The following is a 20,307-nucleotide window of genomic DNA, read 5'->3' on the forward strand; positions in this document are numbered from 1 at the left end:
AGCTCAGCAAGGTCAGAGTGAAGTTGCTGGCAAGACAAAAACAACAGACTTCCCAGACTTGAGGAGAGCAGGCTGATAACCGGGGAAGGAAGGCAGATTATGAGAAAGGCCTTCAGGCTGCAGATAACAGCATGAGGGACTGTAGGCTTCGTGTTGTGCTGAAAAAAGCCCAATCCGCTGCACGCCTGCCCGCTGAAAGATGGGGTTCAGCTTTGTGAAGGGGCTGATGTTCTGCTGAACACACTGGGGGAAGGTTTTGGGAGTGAGGATGGGCATGGGGCTCACGGGCTCACAGCTCCCGTGGGGCTGAAGGAGCAGCATCCTTCCCCCTCCCCCCACAAACGGCCTGGAAGCAACACAGGAAGCACAGTGGAGAGAGAGTCAGATTTTTATTGTTCCTGAGGAAGGAGCAACTTTAAGTCTCTCCGCAAGGGTTTTCAGTATTTCTTGGTCATAAAAACTGGAAGAATATATATATATATTTAAATAAAACTTCAAAATAGGCTTGATGAATACATGTCATTATCTGATTCGTTCCTTTCCAGCGAAGTATTCAGTACCTCTTGTATTTCATCTGCCAGCTTCAGCATATCCTCTTCACCTACAAAGGACACCAGAGAGGTCATTGCTGCCGGGGGCTCTGTTAGCTGGGCCATGGGGTGCATGTGATGAGAAGCACCTCCTGCTGGCCCGCATGACTTCCAGAGGACATGCTGGTCCCTTAGGTTGTGGGGCTTAATGGGTTTAATGGCAGAAGGCAAATAAGTCCAGCCCTTGTTCTTGCCGTTTCAGAGTCTCAGGACTGGGGGCTGGACCTGGTGTAGGACGGTGGTGGCACAAGAGCATCAGAAGCCCCGTGCTGTGCTGTAAGGACTCTTGCTGCCACCAGCCCCAGCAGGGCAGGTCTCCTGCACGCACTGTGCCTGCAGCTGCCCTTCCCCTCCCCATCACCCTGGGACCAGTGTGATGGTCCCTGACCTGCTCTGGAGTTTGCCCCCTCTTTTCAGAGCACCTGTGCCCTGGACTGGCTCTTGGCAGGGGAGCAGGGAGCACGGTGACCCACCATTGTGGGCAAATAACCCATGTCCCGCTGCCCAGCTGTGGCCCTCTGGTCACTTTCTTTAGTTTCAGACGGAAGAGGACCCGAGGCAGACACTTGTCTGTGAACCAACTTTTGCTGTTCTATGCAGTGTTTCTCATGCTAATCTGTTCTCCCCGGGGAAGTGCATCAGGACACAGCTACCTCTTCCCCGTGCAGAAAAGGCTGCAAAGAAATCTTTAGGACAAGGAGCTCTAAAAGGGACCAGCGGCCACAGACCAGCATGCCAATGACTCTACTCACAGCAGCTGGCTTTCTACTCCTCCCCATGATTCAGAGAGAGGGATCTGTCCCTGCAGCCCCAACCTGCAGCCCTCAGGATCCCAGGGGGATGGCAGCTTTCCAGGACTCACCCAGGGGACTCTGGCTCCCCGAGGCCAGTATCCCTTCCAGATCTGCCAGCTGCACACCAGCAAACAGGTCCTGCATGTCCATCTGGGAAGACTCGGCCTGCTGCATCGCCGTGGAGGACACCATCTCAGCTTCCTCCTTCTTCGGGGGCTGAGGGTTTGGCTGTGGTTTTGGCTGTGGTGCGGGCTTCATGACATGCGCACGGCCCCTTCCTCGCCTGGCACCGTGGCCTCTCCTCTGCCGTTTGCTTCTCTCGTGCTCCCTGCAGGGGGATTTCATGTAGCAAAGGGTTAGGTGTCAAGGGCAGCGTGGTCCCTCCTTGCCTGGCACGTGCCCTCTTGCCGAGAGAGCTGTGCCAGCACTCAGGCTGCAAGTGGCACCCAGTTCACCCCTGCAGAAACTGCAATTCTCTGCATGGGTGGCCAGGCAAGGACGCGGGAGTCTGGCTGCCAATTTTCTCCTACCGCCAACCCATCCCTTATGAAAGCCCCACACGCTCTCTCCTCAAGCACCAGAGCAGCCCTTTAGCAGATAGAGGCTGAGGGCCGCCCGCTCCAGTGAGGACCTCTCCTCACAGGGGGCACGGGGCACCCTGTCGTCATGCGGTGCCTGTGCCTGGTCTCCGGCCACGTGCACAGAGAAAGGATCACACGGCGTAAGAAAGTTTTACCCCAGAGCCCACTGAATTGAATCCTTCTCCTCGGCTTCTGCCTTTCTCTTCCGGAGCAGCTCCCGGTCTCTCAAGCGGCGCAACATGGTGGAACCTAAAGGACAAACCGAGTGCTAACACCACCTCTCGACCACGGGACCGTAGCCCTCCCTCCTCGTCTGCTGATAGGGCGCTGATGAAAGCGGTCTGAGCCTTTTTATCATGAAGCAGGTCTTTATACAATAGTAAGTAAGGCACTGTACTTACTAAGCAGCATCGGCAGGGAGGATCTGATGGCATGCCGCACAAATCTGTGCTGTAAATTCTTAGGAATTCCGAGCTGCAGTTTTCCTCCTGCCACTGCAGCCTTTGGGGGACTCGTGTCCAAATGACACACCACAGGGGCCAGCTGAAAGCGCAGGACGTGGGCTGTCCTCTGGGGACAGTGCAATCACTCAGGGTCACGCATCATTCATTAGTGGCTGCAAAATACTTCTGTGAGTTTGCTCCATTAATGCACTTTTCCCCAGGTAGCTGCACTTGCCTAGTGCTGTTCATCCAGACGGGCAGAAAGATGGATCAACAGTGCCTTTCCTGTGCCTACTCAGCTGGTCCCACCTGGAGGGGCTGAGAAAGCTGCGTGCATTTCCTCACCCTTTGCTGGTATTCACATGAATAATGCCCGCAGTTCTCAACCCTCCATTTTTTTTCTTTGGGCTGCAGCTTGTGGAGTCTTTATTAGGACCTGTCTTAGATCAAATAGCATGAGACCATTCCCTTTGGGGGATGCAGGGGCATATTTCTGTGCCCCTTTGCTGGTAGAAGTACCGGTGGGAGTAGCACTTGCCTGGAGCACAGAGGGAGCTTCCCACACATGCACTGAGGAATTCACACAAGCACTAGTTTTCACAGTTTCAACAACTGCCAAATGGGTAAAAGGCAGCCAAACAGACCTGCTCCCTGTGGATGCAATCAGATCTAGCTTCTCTATGAAAAGACTCAGCTCATGTTGAAGTGTTAAGTCCAATGAGTGAAGAGTGGTCATTTTGGCATTCTCTTGTCCAGCTGGGAGAGCTGGCAAGGTGAGAAGGACTTTTGAGGCTAACTGGGCACTGCAGCTCCTGCATCCCAGGTGTCTGAGTTAAACACGGGAAAAGCCACAGTCCGGGACAGATTTAAAGACAAAACAAAGCAAAACAAAACAAAACAAAACAAACCCCTAAGAGTAGTGGCCAACCCCTACTCAAATTAGATCTGTTCTTCTGATAATACTAATCATGAGAAGTTTTGCTTGGAATGAATCCCTGTAGGTCTCTGTCCCAGTGTTCTCCTGGCGGCAGGGTCGGTATTACCTCAAGTTAATCAGGACCTTGTCCAGGAAAGTGAGGAAAGATCTCACAGCACACCTCTGATCTCTGTGCTCTTTTCACTACGGTCGTTTTTTCCTTTCTATCCAGCTGGCGTCTCCTGTCCCTCCCTGTGCCACTGTCCTTTCCATGCCTCCTGCTAGGCAGTTGCCTACCCTCTCGGCTCTGTTTCCTCAGCTTTGGTGGCTCTGTGTGGCACTTTGTTTAAATCTGGGCACGGTGATCCCAATACTATCTAACAATGACAACAGCCACGCCACCAAACGACCACGAAACCAAGAGCAGCCCTACTTTCTGGTGTCGTCTGTCGTTTCTCCTGCTCTTTTACTGATGCTTTTTGCATACTAGTTCCAGGAGCCCCCAGTGGAGACATGCAGGAGAAGGCAGATCCCCTCCCTGAAACCTTTCATCCTACCTGGACCCCAGAGAAGAGAAGCACGGATGCAAAAGGCACTGCACAGGCAGTGTGAGGATTTCTCAGCAGTGGCACGGCCAGAGATGGAATTAGTGACAGGCAGGCTCTGAGACAGAACCGCACACGGTCCGTACAGCATGCAGCTGTGCTGGGCAGAGTGTGAAGCAGCATCAGGGCAGGAGGGCTCTGCCAGCAGCAGAGACCACCAGAGGCAGCCTGGGGAAATGGAGCTCCAAGCAGCAGCCGTGGGATCTGCATGCACGCCGCTGCAGGCTGACTGCCGAAGTGCGCATCCCTCACGTGTCCCTCTGTGGCAGCCGAGCTAACTTTCTTTCACTTTCAGAATACCTCCTGAGCCATAAAAACACTTCTTGCTGCATGCAATCTGTCTCCTCCCCAGTCCATCCTAAGCAAATTGCTCTGTGCAGCCAGAAAACATCCCTCATTCATTTCTATCCGGACCAACAGAGCGCTCCGGGGCTGCTCCAAAGCTGTGCTGCCTGTTGCAGTCAGCAGGAGGAATGTCTCTGAGACACCTGCATCCAGTGAGAGATTACATAGCAGAGAACACAAGCATACAGAAATGAAATGAAATGAAAAATCCCTCCAAATAAAAGTACACTGAGAGCCTTTTGTCAGTCTGCAAAGCGACAGTGCATTGGAACTGCCCGAGAAACTGAGTGGAGAGATCTTTATAGATGCCTCTGTGATCTGAAACACGGCTTGGAAAAAGCTGCATGCATTTACTATCAAACATGCATCCCCCATCCCCTAACCACACGCTGGTAACCCCTTCCTAGAAAGCATTAGTGACAAAAAAGACTGTTCTTCTTCCTTCCAATAAAAGTTAGAAGCGCAGCATTACCTGGCTCAGCGTTCCCCTCGTGGGCTGTGGAGGAAGGCAGAGAAGTGTTGGAATAATCGTGGTCTCTCCCTAAGCTGTCCATCGCTCTTTGCAGTTTCAAATAAGAAGCGGCTGATTTCCTTGGGAATGTAATCTGTTACTGGTGCAGCAGAATGAGAGCTTGAAAGAAACGCAGACTGTCCTCCACAAACAACTTATCTGACTAGGCCACCAGCGGGGTAATAATATGCTCCTTATCACAGTTTAAAGGTGTATGAGTGTCTGCCCTCCAGTCCACCTACTGTGTGGACTGCAAAACATGCTGATGTTTCTGTACAACAGTTCCGCTTCAGATAGGAGACCCGTGCTCGCTGCTGCCAAACTGTGGCTCAGATGCCCTTCTTTAGAGCGGAGAGGAGCTGCGTGGCCCAGCCGGACGCTGCATGGCCTCGCCATCGTTTCCAGAATGAGATGCATGGAGGAGTCATTAGGCACCCAAGACCTGTTCTGGGATCTGGAATGGGATGTAAGCTGTCAGAAAGGTGTTTGCAGAGGTCTGTCGCAGTGCTCGTGGGAAGGGACCTCCACCCCTCACAGCAGGCTGCTTGCGGCTCGAGATCATGGCACATTTAGGAGACCCCCAGGGACAGAATTAGCCAAATCCAGTCAATTCCAAGTGGCTGAAGCAATGGTAGAAGAACTCTACAATGCGTCTACTCCCAAGCTCTCTGGGAATTGCTCACCTGCCAAGGCATGGGTGAACTCAACTGACTTGCCCTGTAGCAGAACAGCTCCTGGGGGTGCCCATAGCCTTTGCTCTCAGCAGTCTTTCTGTAGGTCCCTGACGACTCCAGGCCAAGTTACAAATTTCATGCCTGGGGGGTCTCCTGGGGGGACGTGGTGATCTCTGCTGCCTTCCTGCTTGTCCCACCGGTTACCACTTCCCCTTGGGGCTTCTCCCCTCTGTCCTTTGCAGATTATGTGGTACCTCTGGAGAGGTGGGGCAAGTTTAAAAGGCCCAAAAGAACCAGCAGGGTGTTGGCAGCACAGCAGATATGGGAAGGCTCTGATATGCGAGGGCTGGTGAGGAGTGTGAGTGGCATCCTGAGATGGGGTGCTTCTGAGTCACTTGTGTGAGTTTCTTGTATCTCAGTCAAAAGTGAAGGCCAGGTGTGCTCTGCTGGTGAGCCTGTGTGATGCTGCTCAACCCCAAGTCACCCTGCCTTGTGCATCCTGAAATTAACGTGTGTGGGGGAGAGGAAAACACATGCCTGGTCACTGTGGACATCACGTCCGGAACTGCTTGGAGAGAACTGTTCTGGGATCTCTGGGCTGTTGGCAGCTGATATGAAATATGGGAGAAAGGATGGGCACCTCTGGGTGTTGCAGGGTGCTGAGAGCTCCAGCTGCATGCAGAACAACCAGAGCAAGCTGCCCAGGGCACGCTATGGGTTGACACCCACACAGGGATGCTCTTGGCTGCAGAGGCACAGGGGTCTGCCAGCCTTAATGCTGCAGCTCTGACTGCCTGGGCTGTGCAAAACTCAGCTTTTCACCCACATGTCTCCTGGGGAGGAGAAGCAGAAGCACTCAGACACTCCAGAGCCTGCTGAGGTCTGATAAATCTCTCTTGACTCAGCAAAAAATTGCCCTTTTTTGGACGCACTGTTCCACCCATTTTCCAGTTAAGAATGCAATGAATTTATAAATATTGTTCATAAGTGAAAGAGCTGCTGTGCTCTCAGGGTCTGTAAGAGGTACTAAATAGGATAAATGGGGTTTAACATCTTACTGAGCCTGTGCTTGCATCTCTCAGGACCTAGATCCCTGAGAAGGTTTTGTTCTTGTGCATGAATTGCTGCAAATCCCAAGCAAGTGAACTTGTGATCCTGTGGGAAGGTTTGGCGGTGGATAACAGTGTGGAAATTACAGACCCAGTCTTGAGCTATCTCTGCTTGGGAGTGAGAGTGGCACAGCAGAGGCCATTTCAGAGCCTGTAGTGCCCTCCTGTCCCCTGCCAGCGCCACAGCACAGAAGAACTCTGCAGCAGTTGTAGCCCAAGGTTTGTCCTTTCTGCTGCAGGTTGAATTTTCTGGTCAGTTTCAGATGAATGAACCAGTGCAGCTGAATGCATCAAGCATGCCAGGCACTGCTTTCCCACATTCCTGTCTTGTTTCCTTTGGCCCTGGGCTGCCTTCACCCACACACAACTTCCTTAATGGGATCTGAAGGAGACTTACTAGAGTGCATTGTGAGCCTCACCTCTGTTTTCCCCCCATCTGGCATTGCTACTGCGAGGCAGCAGCCAGAGAATGCCTCTCCCTCCTACAGCCACAGACACAGCCCAGACCCAAAGTTATCCAGAAGATCAGCATGGGCAGCCATGCAGCTGTCACTCTAGCAGCAGTCAGGGAACAGCTTCCAGTTTTGTCCTGCAGAATGGTGATCTGATTTGGGGCAGGTTGGAGCTGAAAGCTTGGTCAAGCCAATTCCCAAGGTGCAGTGCACTCCACCTGCATCTCCCCATGCTCTCTGGCAGTGCAGACCAGAGCCTAAAGTCTCCTACTCCTTTTAAGGGCTGAAGGGGGAAAATATGCTGCTGGTTGTTCAGGAGAGCCCTAGGGGATAGGTAGGGACCTGCAGAGCTGCAGAAGCAGGCAGTGGGTGAGTGGTGCAGCAACGGAATTGCTGACCAAGCTGCATGCAGTTGTGGCCCTCACCCCTGCAGAAGTGGAGAGGGCGCAGAGCAGGGCAGCAGAGGTGTTAAGCCCTCTGGACAGCTGTGAGCAACTAACCAGGCTGGGTGCAAAGCCCATGAAAAGGCAGTGTCAGGGAAACAATGGCAGTCTGCCTCTCCAGAACTCACAACCAGGCACTGAAGGTTGGCAGTAAGGAGATGAATCCGGGCAGAGACAGTTCCTGCTTTCACAGCCACTGTTCTGTCCTTGTAATAGTCACTGATAGCTGGTAGGTTTCAGACAGTAACAAGGCTGGGGACAGGAAAACTTCTAATGACAACAGCTGCCTCCAGACGAAACAATGATTGCAATGCCAAGGCTCTGTCCCTGCCCAATTAAGCCTTGTTGCATCCTCCTACAGGTGTTTGCTCTTGCTCACTGCCCTCTGTCTTGGTTCTGGAGACCCCAAGTCAAAAGGATCTCCATGACTGACCAAGTATGATTGTTTTATACTTCTCATTATTATTTTCAGTGGTAGCATTAAATCTGTCACCAACGGCTGTGGATCTGGATGTGGGGGAAGAACCATGTAACCAACCAGGCAGGTACAGTGGCCATGACACCGGCACAGGTCCCAGACTGACGGTGTGGTGACCGACTTCAGGGAGCTCACTTGACTTTATGATGCAATCGGACCCTTCCCCCAGGTACTACAAGTCATGTGAGTGCAGCAGCAGGACAGAGCAGCTTGATGCCTTGTGGGTGAGCACAGGTTTCACTTAACAGCGGAGCACTTCTCCAAGCAACATGAAGCTTTGCTGAAGCTGATCAGAAATCATAATCAGTCATTCTCTAGGGACATGACAGAGCAGAAATGAATGGACTTTGGGTGGAAAACCTTGCATTAGCCAGATCTCTGCCACTGTGAGCGAAGAGACCCCTTGCATACTCAAGCTGTACAATTTGGGTGCACATATTCCATCAGCAGAGAGGTGGCCAGCAGGGACAGAGAAGTGATTGTCCCCCTCTACTCTGCTCTTGTGAGGCCCCATCTACAATCCTGGTACAGGAGCTTCCAGTACAAGAAAGGCAGAGCTGTTGGAGAGGGTCAGAGGAGCCACAAAGATGAGCAGGGGGCTGCAGCACCTCCACAACGAAGACAGGCTGAGGGAGCTGGGCTTGTTCAGCATGGAGAAAAGGAGGCTGCAGGGTGACCTCAGTGCAGCCTGCAGTACCTAAAGGGAGCCTGCAGACAGGAGGGGAGTCAGCTCTTGGAAAGGGGAGATGGCAGCAGGACAAGGGGAAATGGTTTGAAGTGGAGGGAGGGCAGATGGAGGTTGGATGTCAGGGGGAAGCTGTGTGCTGTGAGAGTGGTGAGGTGCTGGAACAGCTGCCCAGAGAGGCTGTGATGCCCCGTCCATCCCTGGAGGTGTTCAAGGCCAGGTTGGATGGGGCCCTGGGCAGCCTGGGCTGCTGTGAAATGGGGAGGTTGGTGGCCCTGCGTGTGGTGGGGGGTTGGAGCTTCATCATCCTTGAGGCCCCTTCCAGCCCTGGCCATTCTGTGATTCTGTGATATTTAGTGAAAGGTGATTCACATCCCAGCTGCTACGGGAAAAAAGACCAAAAAAAAGATCAGAGGGAGCCTGCAGACAGTTGATGCATGCTGACCATTAGCCAGCTTGGACCAAACCCCACTGTAGCACCAAGAGTTGCCCAAGCACAGGAAGCAATCTAGGCATGATGCTGAGCAACTTGGAGGCAAATTCTGTTCCCCAAGAGCACCTAGGGAGATCAGGTCTGTTTTGAGAAGACTCCCCCAGAGATTCAGGCTCTCTGGAATTCAGGATCTGCACTCTGCACTTCTAGTGCTCCTGTGGCTTATCTGGGCTGATTTCTTTATGGGGCAGTCTCACATGAAAAGCTGAATGATACAAGAAGCGTGATGTTGCTGTTTTCCACTGGCACCAGCTCTGGATGTGAAGGTGGTTTGTAGGGAGCTGAAGAGAAGGCCATCAGCTCCCGCATTGGAGAAACTGTACCTTTGCTAAATTGCCTCCTTCAGAAAAGCTGTGTTTGCACAGCACCTCCTTCACCAGGATCTCTGTTATGTGTGTTTCTTACTGCTCCCACATTGCTCCCAGGAATGCGAGAGAAATGTACAGCGCACAATGTGCAGGGCCTAGTTTGTGATATAGATTGGAAATGAATGTTTTGACTGCACTTTTTTAGTAGTTCTTCATGGAAACAGGCTTGTGCTGTTTTCCCTCAGCCCGGCACAAAATAATGCTGTTGAAATAAGATTGTGTATGCAATTTTATTATTTACTGTCACTGATTGAAATGTCTGATGCACGCAGAGCGTACAGCATCAATTAATCACCTATTTGCGGGCTCAGGAAGGCCACCAGGAGGCTCAGATATCTTGACACTCCCCGTCATTCAAAATCCGGATATCTTGCCTGGTTTTCCTAGGATAATGTAGAAAAACAGAGTAAAGAACTAGGAAAAAAAAAAAAAAAAAGTGTTCCCTGACTCACCCTTGGCCTCATCTGGCCCATGGAACGGAGCTGACCTTTCTGAAACTGCTTGCTCACTGTCCCATTGAAAAGAGATGCAGCTGCCTGCAGAGGTCTCTTCCCTGCGTATGGTGCAGGTCCCACCATTGCTAGAGACGATTTCATCCCAGCTGGTTTGCAGTGTGAGCACTGAAGCTTTGCCCGAGCCCTCTCCACCCCCGAGGATGAAGACCCCTCCCTCCCTGTTTACCTGTCCCCTGTGTCTCATCTGAACCCTTCTGGGACTTTGTGGCTGTTGCCCTGTGTTGTATCAGCAGCTGCAACATGACTCTGTGTGTTCCCTTTGTGGCCGTAGGCTGCACTGGATCCCCTTGACCTCCCACTCCAAGAGCCACCAGAATTTGGACGTAGCTCCTCCACAGCTCCTCACAGGTCCAGGCCTGTGGCCATTTGCAGACCCTCTGCAGTTTCCCCAGGTCCCAGGAGACCGATATCCCAATGGCATGCAGCAGCCCCAGTGCCCAGCACCCTGCAGCTGTGGCAGCATCTTCCTGTGCAATCTGGTTGTCCCTCCCTTCTGCCTGTGTTCTTGGAAATGCAAGCACTTGTTGATCTGCATTCAGCCTGATCTTCGCTCAGCCCATCATTTCCCAGCCTGCACAGAATTACAGGGTGGTTCTGTCCCAAAGCAACCCTCTGCTTTTCCCTTCTGAACATCGTGATGCCCCTGTTGCCCTACTCCTCAGACTTATGGTGGTTCCTTTGTGGACCAAAGGAACCATGATGCACATAACTAGGCATCTGCACTGACAGAGCTCTCTTGGGAGGATTTACTGGTGCTATTTGCCTGTCCAGGCTATCCACCTAGTGCACCTTTCTAAACATCTGCATCCAAATCTTCCTTCTGTGGCTTGAGAAAAACATGGGCATGTTAGACAGGGTCCAGAGGAGGGCTACAATTAGGATCAGAGGGCTGGAGTACCCATCTTATGCAGATACTGGGAGAACTGGGCTTGTTCGGCCTGCAGTAGGCTCTGGAAGACATTACAGTGGTCTTCCAGTACATAAAGGAGTCCTGTAGAGAGACTTAATCGGGTCACACTATTGTGACCAAGACAAGGGGTGAAGGTTTTAAACTATAAGAGGGGAGATTTAGGTTAGATGTTAGGAATTAATTTTTCACTCAGAGGGAGGTGAGGCACTGGAGCAGCTGCTCAGAGTAGCTGTGGATGCCCCATTCCCCGAGGTATTTAAGACCAGGGGCTTTGAGCAACCTTGTGTAGATGCAGACATCCCTGACCTAGGCAGGTGGTTAGAACTGGATGATCTTTAAGGTCCCTACCAACCCAAACCCCTCTATGGTTCTGTGATTATTCATTCACAGGCAGTACAGACTGGGGACCTTCTCTCACCCTCTGCAGAGCACCTGGTTTGTTGCCAGTTTTTTCTTATGTTGGAAGGTCGTCTGGCTGTGACTCTTGACCCCACATTTTGGGGGGTGTGCCACCCTATAGTGCATGATCCAGCAAGCTGCTCCGATGGATAAATATTGCTCTCTCCTGTGGGATCAGTACTCTGCCAACACAGTGAGTGAATACTAAGTTTGCAGCTGCACTGTCCCTAAACACAGTGCCAAGGAAGGGGCTGGCACCTGCAAAGGCTAGGGGCATTCCCATGCCTGTTCTTGGGCACTACCATCACGGGGAGGTGAAGCTGAGGGCTGCAGAGCCAGGTTCAGAGGATGCCAAAAGCCTTCCTCCACCTCGCAGTTAGGATCTTGTGTCCTTCCCGTGGGCTGTGGTTTTCCCACGGTGTTTGACAAGCACCTGCATTTAGACAGCTAAAATTAGACCCCTGGAGGCCAGTGCCCAGGTGTGAGCTTACATTTTCTGCACACAGAGCAAGCACTCATTGGCATAGGTGTTCCCATCGCTCCCACAGATGGGCAAGTGCAGCAGGGGGCAGGCCTGCAGCTCAGCCATCTCTCCACACCTCGGCTGGAAAGGAGAAACCGCAGTGAGTGCTTCAGTGCAGGCAGCTCCCACCCTCCTCCCACGGCGCTAGGGCAGCAGCAAGCGTGGCTGGAGCTGGCTGCACAGCAGCTCTGGGGATCCCAGTGCCCCTTAGGGCAGGCTTACAGAGCAGGGGGAGGCAGCGTGCCTCGAGGTGGGACTCGCTGCCCGGGGTCGGTACTGGGTTGAGACTGCTGAGACCCACAGAGCTGGGGCAGTTTCTGGGAACAGCCTTTCCCCCAGTCATGCCAGGCATTGAGGCAGCCCAATAGGATCTGAAGCCACTAACAAGAGCAAATGGAAATCTCTTACCCTTCTCAGGCCGTTCTCCTCTTCCAGCTCTGCCCCTGAAACAGAGCAGAGATCCAAGAGTTCAGCAAGGGGAAATTAAGTGACAACTGCCTTTCCAGAGAGAGCTGGTGGCAGGAGCATGAGGTAGTGACAGAGGGACAGAGGTGGGAATGCCTGTACCTGTCTCTGAGCCCCTTCCCATAGCCCTGTCTCCTGGACTCTGAACCAGGAGCTCCACTGAGCATCAAATGCATCACTGGCACATCCCAAGAAGTGTGGGATGTGTGTGCTCCTGTCCTTCTCTGCACCCCACCGTGCTGCCTTGCCTCCCTCACCTCTTCTCCACATAACAGAGATCTTGTGTCTTTCTGCCCCCCTTTGCACTCTCAGTCCCTCCACACCTCCCAGCCCACCACCGCAGAGCAGACTTACCACTGGCAGAAACGAAGGCTACCAGCATCAGCGCCAGCACCAGCAGCTCCTTTGTGGGCATGGCTGGCATGGGTGCATGCATTCGTGCACCTCACTCCGCTCACAGCAGCCTTTATAGCAGAAGGCAGCAGCTAATCTTGGTGCTGGGAAAAGCAGCATTTTGAGCACTTTGACGTGCGCTGGGAACAGACAGCCTGTGCACCCAGAGGTGAATGACAGCCTGCCAACTCCAGGTGCAGGCAATAGAGGCTGCCATAAAATCCCTTTGGCCCACAGCGCAGGCTAAGTAATGCTGCTCTCCTCTCCAAACCAGCCAGCCTCCCACTGTGTACATTACCCCCAAGACGACCCTCCAGCTTCATAGCTGCCATTCCTCATTTCGTGGTGACAGTGACAGAACACAAGGGAACAGCACAGAGCTGCATCAGAAGAGGTCAGGTGGGGGTGAGATAAAGGCTGTGCCTTAGAGGGCAGCGCTGCTGGTGCTCAAGGAGAGTTTGGGCAATGCCCCCAGACACAGGGTTTGGGCTTTGGGTGGTCCTGCGTGAAGCCAGGAGTTGGACTCCATGATCCTTGCAGGTCTCTTACAAGCTTGGGATATTCTATGGTTCTGTGATTCCTACACCACGTGGATCTCCATTTTTGATTGGGATACTTCATGTGCAAAATGCAAAAGTTGGGGCTGATCTGGGAGGCTGTGCCACTGGGGGACTTTTCAGCAAGGACCTCCATTCCACAAGACCTTGCTTTTTCACCTTTGAGAAAAATGTCCAACATCAGTCTTTCCATGTGAGCATCCTTGTTGCCCCTGAGAAAACAATTTACCACATCCACCAACACTTTCCTTGATGGAATCAAGATCAAAGGCTGAAGGGTGAAGGATGGAAAAGAGAATCGCTGGACAGAAAGTCAGCATCATAGCTGAAAAGTAGTTTTGACTAGAACTCCTTTGGGACAGATACGGCAAGATTAAGTCTGGGCCAGAAGGGAGAGGGCGTCTCCTTCACCCTGGTAGTGGGTAGGAGGTACTCTTTGTGCAAAGGGCCAACACAAACCTACAGAAAACTGCCTGGAAGATCTGCAGACACGTGCAGCGTACACATGGGCACTTGCTGAAGAGACAGACACATCACATTCAGGACCTTTCTTCCTCACAGTTTTACCTGAGTCTTAGCGTGGTTCTTGCTGGCCCTGGACAGCAGAGATGAGCAGGAGTATCTCAGCAAGCCCTCGTGGTCAGACAGGCATGGCTGAGCATGGACTGGCAGGAGCTTTGGGATTCCCCTTTCAGAACACACCTCTGCTCTGCTTAGATGGCTGTGCACACGGATTACATTCCCTGTTGACACAGTTCAGTAACATTTGACGCTTATTATTATTCTGCTTTGAAAATCCTACAGGTAAAGTAAATATTTAACTGCACTAGCAGTTGTTCCCAAGGAACAGGAGTGCTGGTGGGGTGGCTTAGTCTGGTAAAGGGAGATCTGCCAGCAGCCTACAACTAAAGGACTAAGGAACTAAATTGGTGGAACCAAGGTCCTCTTGGTTGCTGGAGGTGGCACAGTGAAAGCCATAGGCACAAAGTCCTGAGCAGAGAAGTTCACACAGGGTGTCAGGAACCAGCCTTCCGCAGGAGGGTGAGCAACCTGACCAGCAGGAAGACGGGGAATCTCCATCCTCAATGGGTCATGCACAAGCAATAGGCATTGTGACAAGCAGTGGAGACAGCCCTGACGTGTGTGAGGCTGTGCAGCAAGGCCCCAGGGCATCCTTCCGCCAGCACACATGGTCTCATGAAGCCAGAAGCTCTCACATTCTGGCACGTGATGATTAATCTCCTCACACCCCGGCTTGGCAACCTGTTCCCAACCAGCTCTCAACTAGAGGACGACTCAGTGTCCTACGAGCTGCTCCCACCCGGCAAAGCCCTGCAGAAGAGCTGTCAGGGGCCTGCATGGTCTTCTCCAAGGTGTTCAGTGGCAAAAAAACGGCTAGACTTTGACTCCAAGGCCTCTGTCAGCCTCCCTGCCTGTGTGCTGCATTGCCTGTCCCGAGCTTGGCCTGGTTCCTGGAGTTGCACCATGAGCAGTGCAGGAACCGTGCAGCTCAGATGTGCTGCTGTCTCTGCCTCACCCTCCTCATGGCATAGGCGTCCACATCCCTTCTGTGCCAGCAGCAGCAGGTTCTGCAGCACTGTTGGCCGACATGAGGCTTGATCTTTCTGCACCCAGTTTCTCAGCAGTGTTCAGATGCTGTGATCTTCACAGAGTGAGCTAAATGACACCTAGCGGTGTGACAAAGGGGAAACCACCATCACAGGCTCTCAGAGGAAACCACCTCTCAGAGGCCTCTCATTCCTCTTTCAATTTTGCTTTCAAGTGCAGGCTTGAAGCCTCTGACAAAAGTCCCAGCAACCATCCCCTCGAGTTAGAGAGGGGAAGTCCTTCCTTAGGTGGCCAGGAGGTTCCCGTTGGTTGCACAGCCCAGCACTGGCTGCACAGCTCCATCTACAGAGACAATCATGCATTTAAGCCTCCTCCTCCACGTTGCAGATATTTCGGTGCAATCCCCTCCTGCTGTCCCCAGCTTTGTCGCAGGCATCAGTCGTGGTCCTGTGACTCATATCACACTTGCACTTCCTGGGGGACCACAGTGCAGCTTGCAGACCTTCCATCTTGTGGGGAATGGGTGGCTGAGCCATAGTGCATCATGTCAGTCTTGCTCCACTTCTGCACAGCGGCCTTATCGGCAGTGTGGCCTTGATGCTGTCACCAGTGTTGTCACCGCTCTGCCCAGCACCTGCAGTTCCTTTGTTATCTGTTGCCTTCATACCTGCTCTCACGTTCTGCTCTGCCTCACTCGCAGGATTTTAAATCCTGTCCTGCTGCTCCCCCTGGTGCTCTTGCAAATTTACCCTCAGCAAATGCTGGGGACCCACCAGGACTGAGGGCTGCCCTGTTCCTGCAACCCATGAGGGGTACAGAGCACATGCCCCCATCACACCAGAAAGAAAGTTAGAAAGGAAAAAAAGAGCACTTCATCTTCACCTTCACAGTCACCTTCATCTTTAGGATTCCCACTGGAGCCGGCTATGCACTGGACCTCAGAGGCACAGGAGCCGGGGAGAGGCAGGCTGGGGACAGCATCCATTACTGAACCTTTTCCTCTGCTTTGACTGCTCACCAGAATCACCACAGCTGGTCAGAAGTGGCTGTGGCTCAAACCCAAGCTGCTCTTGGTCCCGCTTCCCTGGGATACCTCTGTGGCAAGGAACAACTGGCCAAGGAGCTCAGATTTGCCCAGGGGATTTGCAGCTTTCCTGCGGTTCCTCAGCAGCTCAGAGGTGATGCTGGCCTTCCTTTTCCCATGGTCCCACAAGAGTGATGTATGTCCAAATCCTTGGGTATGTACTCACAAACACCCAGGGGCAGCCACCTCACATGGCATCAGACAGAAGAGCATTGTCATCACAGTGAAAGCCGTTCTGTTTCTCCAGTCTTTCCTGCAGCTTTTGGTTTCTGTTTCTCTTAAAAGGTGAAGAGTGAACTTTGTTGTTTGCAGTCAGTTGTGCTGAGACAGCAACATTCTCAGTTGATTCCTGTCTTTTTTTTTATTACTGTCTTTGCACTATGGACATCTATATCCATACTGATGGATCAGAGCAGTACTGTAAGCACTGCAAACAGCTTATTTTTGAGGATCCGGATGCTAATGCAACATTTCTCCTTTGTGAAAAATGCGTGGCAAAATGAAGTCAACAGTAGCACCAAACCACATTTTATGCTCCAGAAAATAAGGCACTCAATGGCGTGGTCAGGCCCTGGCACCTCTGGACAATGCTCTCTGCTCTCAGCCACAGGAGCTAATGTAGTGGATAAACAAGAAATACACTAGTGAAAATGACAAGTATTCTTGTAATGAATTTATATTCGGACTGTTGTAACATGCAATTGGAGCTGTATGCTATAGGAAGTACTGCAGCAGCAGCCATCCAAAACAGAAGATAAGCTTGACAAGGAGCTGTGCAAGTGCAACACCTACCCAACCTGGGCTGGATTTGCAGCCAGGCTTTCACGAGCCCTGTTAAATGTATTTTGGTTGCACCAGACTCAGTCATGGTGCCTGATTCTACAAACATCCCGGATAAAGGAACTATCCAGGTTAATAATGCAGGAGACTGCTATTAATGAACGATGAGTGACAAGACAGGTCTTGGTTTGACTCTTTTGGGCTTCCCGCAAAGGACAGCTGGATGTTGCTTTTCACACCTCTGCATCTTGTCCCTTTGCTGTCTGCCTGCCTCGCCTGATGCCTGTCCCACAGCTCAGCTCAACTCTTCCCAGCCTCCTCCCAGCCCTGCAGCAGAGCAGCTCTGCAGCCCACACAGCTGCAGCAGTGAGGAGTGGGGTCGCAGCACCAGGGCTCCATGCTGCTGTCCTAGAGGTGCACTCGGACATGCTCTGCTCTGCCCTGCCCTGGGGAAACATGGAAGCACACAGGAAGGTGCCTGTGTTTTAAATCCAACCATCAACCTGACCTACTGAATCCCATCACTGAACTGCCTGCAATCGCCCTCTCTGGCGCTTGTCCTCCTCCTCCTCATAATTTGCTGCCTGACTGCAAACCTCCTTCAATCAACTTTCACTCAGCGCCATCGTAGTGGCTTGCTTCAGCACTCAGTTTGGATATTTATGATGCCATCCAACTGCCAATTTTGATTAAAATCAAACTTAGAAGTCATTAGGCATGGTGGACTTGCAGATGTGCTCATGTGCAGCACGACACTGTAGCTACACAGCAGTTATTTGTAAAGGGAAATAAGGCTAAAAATTACCTTGAGCACCATCACTCCAGTGAAGCTGGGGAGCCGGAAGCTAATTTGGTGATGTGGCAAAGCGAGAGCTCTGAGGACTTTTATTACGCTGTGCTGGTGTAGAGATAGCCACAGTGAGCAGCTGGAGAGGGCAGAAGTGCAGGAGCACCTAAGGGTGTGTATGCATGCACACATTTTTCCCATAAATAATGCATTTCTGTTTCCTTATTCTCTGTTTCCTAGAACATCTTATCTCTGTGCTAAAAAAGAAGGTGTGCCATTACGCACTTACCTGTATATACTCATATTTACTCATGTGTTCATGAGGACACACCTGAATTATGCATAATAGAATTGATTCAGGCTGTTACAGAGTACTTTTACATCTTTAACCCTTGCCTTGCTTCCAAAGCCATGTTCAGCAAGAGCAAGACAGTTGTCTTGAGGAAAAGATAGCAGTGATATAGGCTACTGCAGCACAGATATGTGGAATTACATATTAGACACTTCCCAACTTTATGACATCAGTTCCCAGCAGCATGCTGTGACTTCTTTTCCTTTGCTTGCTAAACTTAAGGCATGACGTATTTAAAGCATTATGGGAAATCAAACCAACTCTGCCTTGAATCACAGTTGAGGTCATTGCACCTCAGGAAGATTCCCTGCAATTACCCATGTCAAATAGGAAAGAAACAAAAGGCACATTTTACTAGCAGGCATCTGGTATCTCCTGATAGCAGTGGAGTGTGGAAACTCTAGACTGACCTGCAAGTGCTGAAAAATGGTTTCTCTGCTCATTTATGTTGCCAGAGCTGCCTTCTGCTGATCAATCCATGAGAGATGTCCAGAGGGTCTGCAGGCTTTGAAAGCCTGGCTTGCTCACTTGAGAAGGCGCTTAGTTGAATGATGGCTGAGAACATCAGCAGTGACAGCACTAGTGTCTTAGGCAGCTGCCTCATCATCTTGGTGCTGACAACACCAGGTTCAACCAAACCATATGGTAATTATCGGGCTGGCTTCCAGAAGGTATCAGAAAGAAATGTGTAAGAAAAGAGAAAATAGAGGAGGCAGGAGCCTGTGGTCATGCACCTCGACTGTTTCTCCTTGAGCCTCTTGTGGCACAGGTGCAGAGGCACTTTCAAGCAGTGACTGGGAGCCACTCGGGAAGATCAAGGAGATAGAATCACAGAATCACAGAATGGCCAGAGCTGGAAGGACCTCAAGGATCACAAATCTCCAACCCCCCACCACACGCAGGGCCACCAACCTCCACATTTCACAGCAGCCCCATCCAACCTGGCCTCGAACACCTCCAGGGATGGACGCGGCATCACAGCCTCTCTGGGCAGCTGTTCCAGCACCTCACCACTCTCACAGCACACAACTTCCCCCTGACATCCAACCTCCATCTGCCCTCCCTCCACTTCAAACCATTTCCCCTTGTCCTGCTGTTATCTCCCCTTTCCAAGAGCTGACTCCCCTCCTGTTTGTAGGCTCCTTTTAGGTCCTGAAGGCTGTAGTGAGGTCACCCTGCAGCCTTCTCTTCTCCATGCTGAACAAGCCCAGCTCCCTCAACCTGTCTTCAGCTTGAGCCCCCTCATCATCTTTGTGGCTCCTCTGGACCCTCTCCAACAGCTCCCTGTCTTTCTTGTACTGGGGGCTCCAGACCTGGACGCAGTGCTGCAGATGGGGCCTCACAAGAACAGAGTAGAGGGGACGATCACCTCGTTGTCCCTGCTGGCTGCTCCTCTTCTGATGGAGCCCAGGACACCATTTGCCTTCTGAGCCACAAGGGCACACTGCTGGCTCACATTCTGTGTTTCATCCATCAAGACCCCCAGGTCCTTCTCTGCAGGGCTGCTCTCAAGCACCGCTCCTTCCAGTCTGTATGGATGGCTGGGATTCCTCCGGTGCAAAACTCTGCCCTTTGCTGTGTTGAACCTCATCAGGTTCACCTGTTCCCACTTTTCCAGCCTGTCGAGGTCCCTCTGAATGGCCTCCCTTCCTTCAGCCATGTCGACCGCACCACTCAGCTTGGTGTCGTCAGCAAATTGCTGAGGGTGCACTCGATTCCGCCATCGCTGTCATTGATAAAGATGTTACAGAGCCCCGGTCCCAAGACAGAGCCCTGGGGGATGCCACTCATTACTGGCCTCCACCTGAACACAGAGCCATGGATCACCACTCTCTCTCTGTGGCCTTTCAACCAGTTTCTTATCCATCGAGTGATCCAGCCATCCAATCCACATCCCTCCAATTTGGAGATAAGGATGTGGAGGGGGACCGTGTCAAAGGCCTGATGCCGAGATCTGATCTCCTTGTTGTGCCAGATAAACGTAACTCCTCTGTCCCAAGCAAGTTGGACTGTACTGATTCCAGACTGCTCCTGGAGATGGCACACCACTTCATGTTTTACAGACGGGTGCAGCCTCCACAATGACTCACTGAGGCAGCAGGCATTCTCTTCCTATTTTGCCTCTGTCAGCACAGCATCACTGAGATCACGTCCTGCTGCTTTTCATAGAATCACTGAATCACAGAGGTTGGAAAAGACCGCTGCGATCAGCCAGTCCAACTCCAGCTCACCTCATCTCGCCCACTGTTTATGACCCTCAGTGCCGCATCTCCGAGGGGCTTGAGAGCAGCGTGGTGACCGCACCACATCCGCGGTCAGCCCGCGCCAACGCTTCGCCGTTCCCGACATCCAACCTGAACGTCCCCGGTGCAACCTGAGCCCTCTCCCCCTAGACCCACCGCTGTTACCCGGGAGAAGACACGCGGGGCCGGGGGCAGCGGGACCACGGCGCGGATCGGCTCCCGCCAGCCAACACCGCCCCCCGC

At 52.2% G+C, this 20,307-nt stretch overlaps 2 protein-coding genes across 3 annotated transcripts; both read right to left on the reverse strand.

Annotated features, from left to right (window-relative positions):
- Window positions 1–393: 393 nt before the first annotated feature.
- Window positions 394–5,015, reverse strand: HEMGN (hemogen). Of its 2 annotated transcripts, none has more exons than XM_048931450.1 (4): window positions 4,747–5,015; window positions 2,121–2,214; window positions 1,453–1,712; window positions 394–601 (listed from the first exon to the last, which is right to left on the reverse strand). In XM_048931450.1, exons 1-4 carry the CDS (start codon window positions 4,826–4,828, stop codon window positions 495–497), a joined length of 543 nt encoding a protein of 180 aa, XP_048787407.1. In that variant the 5' UTR covers window positions 4,829–5,015; the 3' UTR covers window positions 394–494. The 2 variants fall into 2 exon arrangements, with proteins under 2 accessions (XP_048787407.1, XP_048787408.1); XM_048931451.1 differs by lacking the exon at window positions 4,747–5,015 and adding an exon at window positions 2,367–2,566.
- Window positions 5,016–9,719: 4,704 nt separating this feature from the next.
- On the reverse strand, window positions 9,720–20,279 carry LOC125686502 (chymotrypsin inhibitor-like). Its single transcript, XM_048930536.1, has 4 exons — window positions 12,654–20,279; window positions 12,243–12,277; window positions 11,803–11,915; window positions 9,720–9,870 (listed from the first exon to the last, which is right to left on the reverse strand). The coding sequence occupies exons 1-4, from the start codon at window positions 12,733–12,735 to the stop codon at window positions 9,816–9,818; spliced, it is 285 nt and encodes a 94-aa protein (XP_048786493.1). The 5' UTR covers window positions 12,736–20,279; the 3' UTR covers window positions 9,720–9,815.
- Between the last annotated feature and the right edge of the window lie 28 nt (window positions 20,280–20,307).

Source organism: Lagopus muta, chromosome Z (assembly GCF_023343835.1).
Source record: "Lagopus muta isolate bLagMut1 chromosome Z, bLagMut1 primary, whole genome shotgun sequence".
Taxonomy (NCBI): domain Eukaryota; kingdom Metazoa; phylum Chordata; class Aves; order Galliformes; family Phasianidae; genus Lagopus; species Lagopus muta.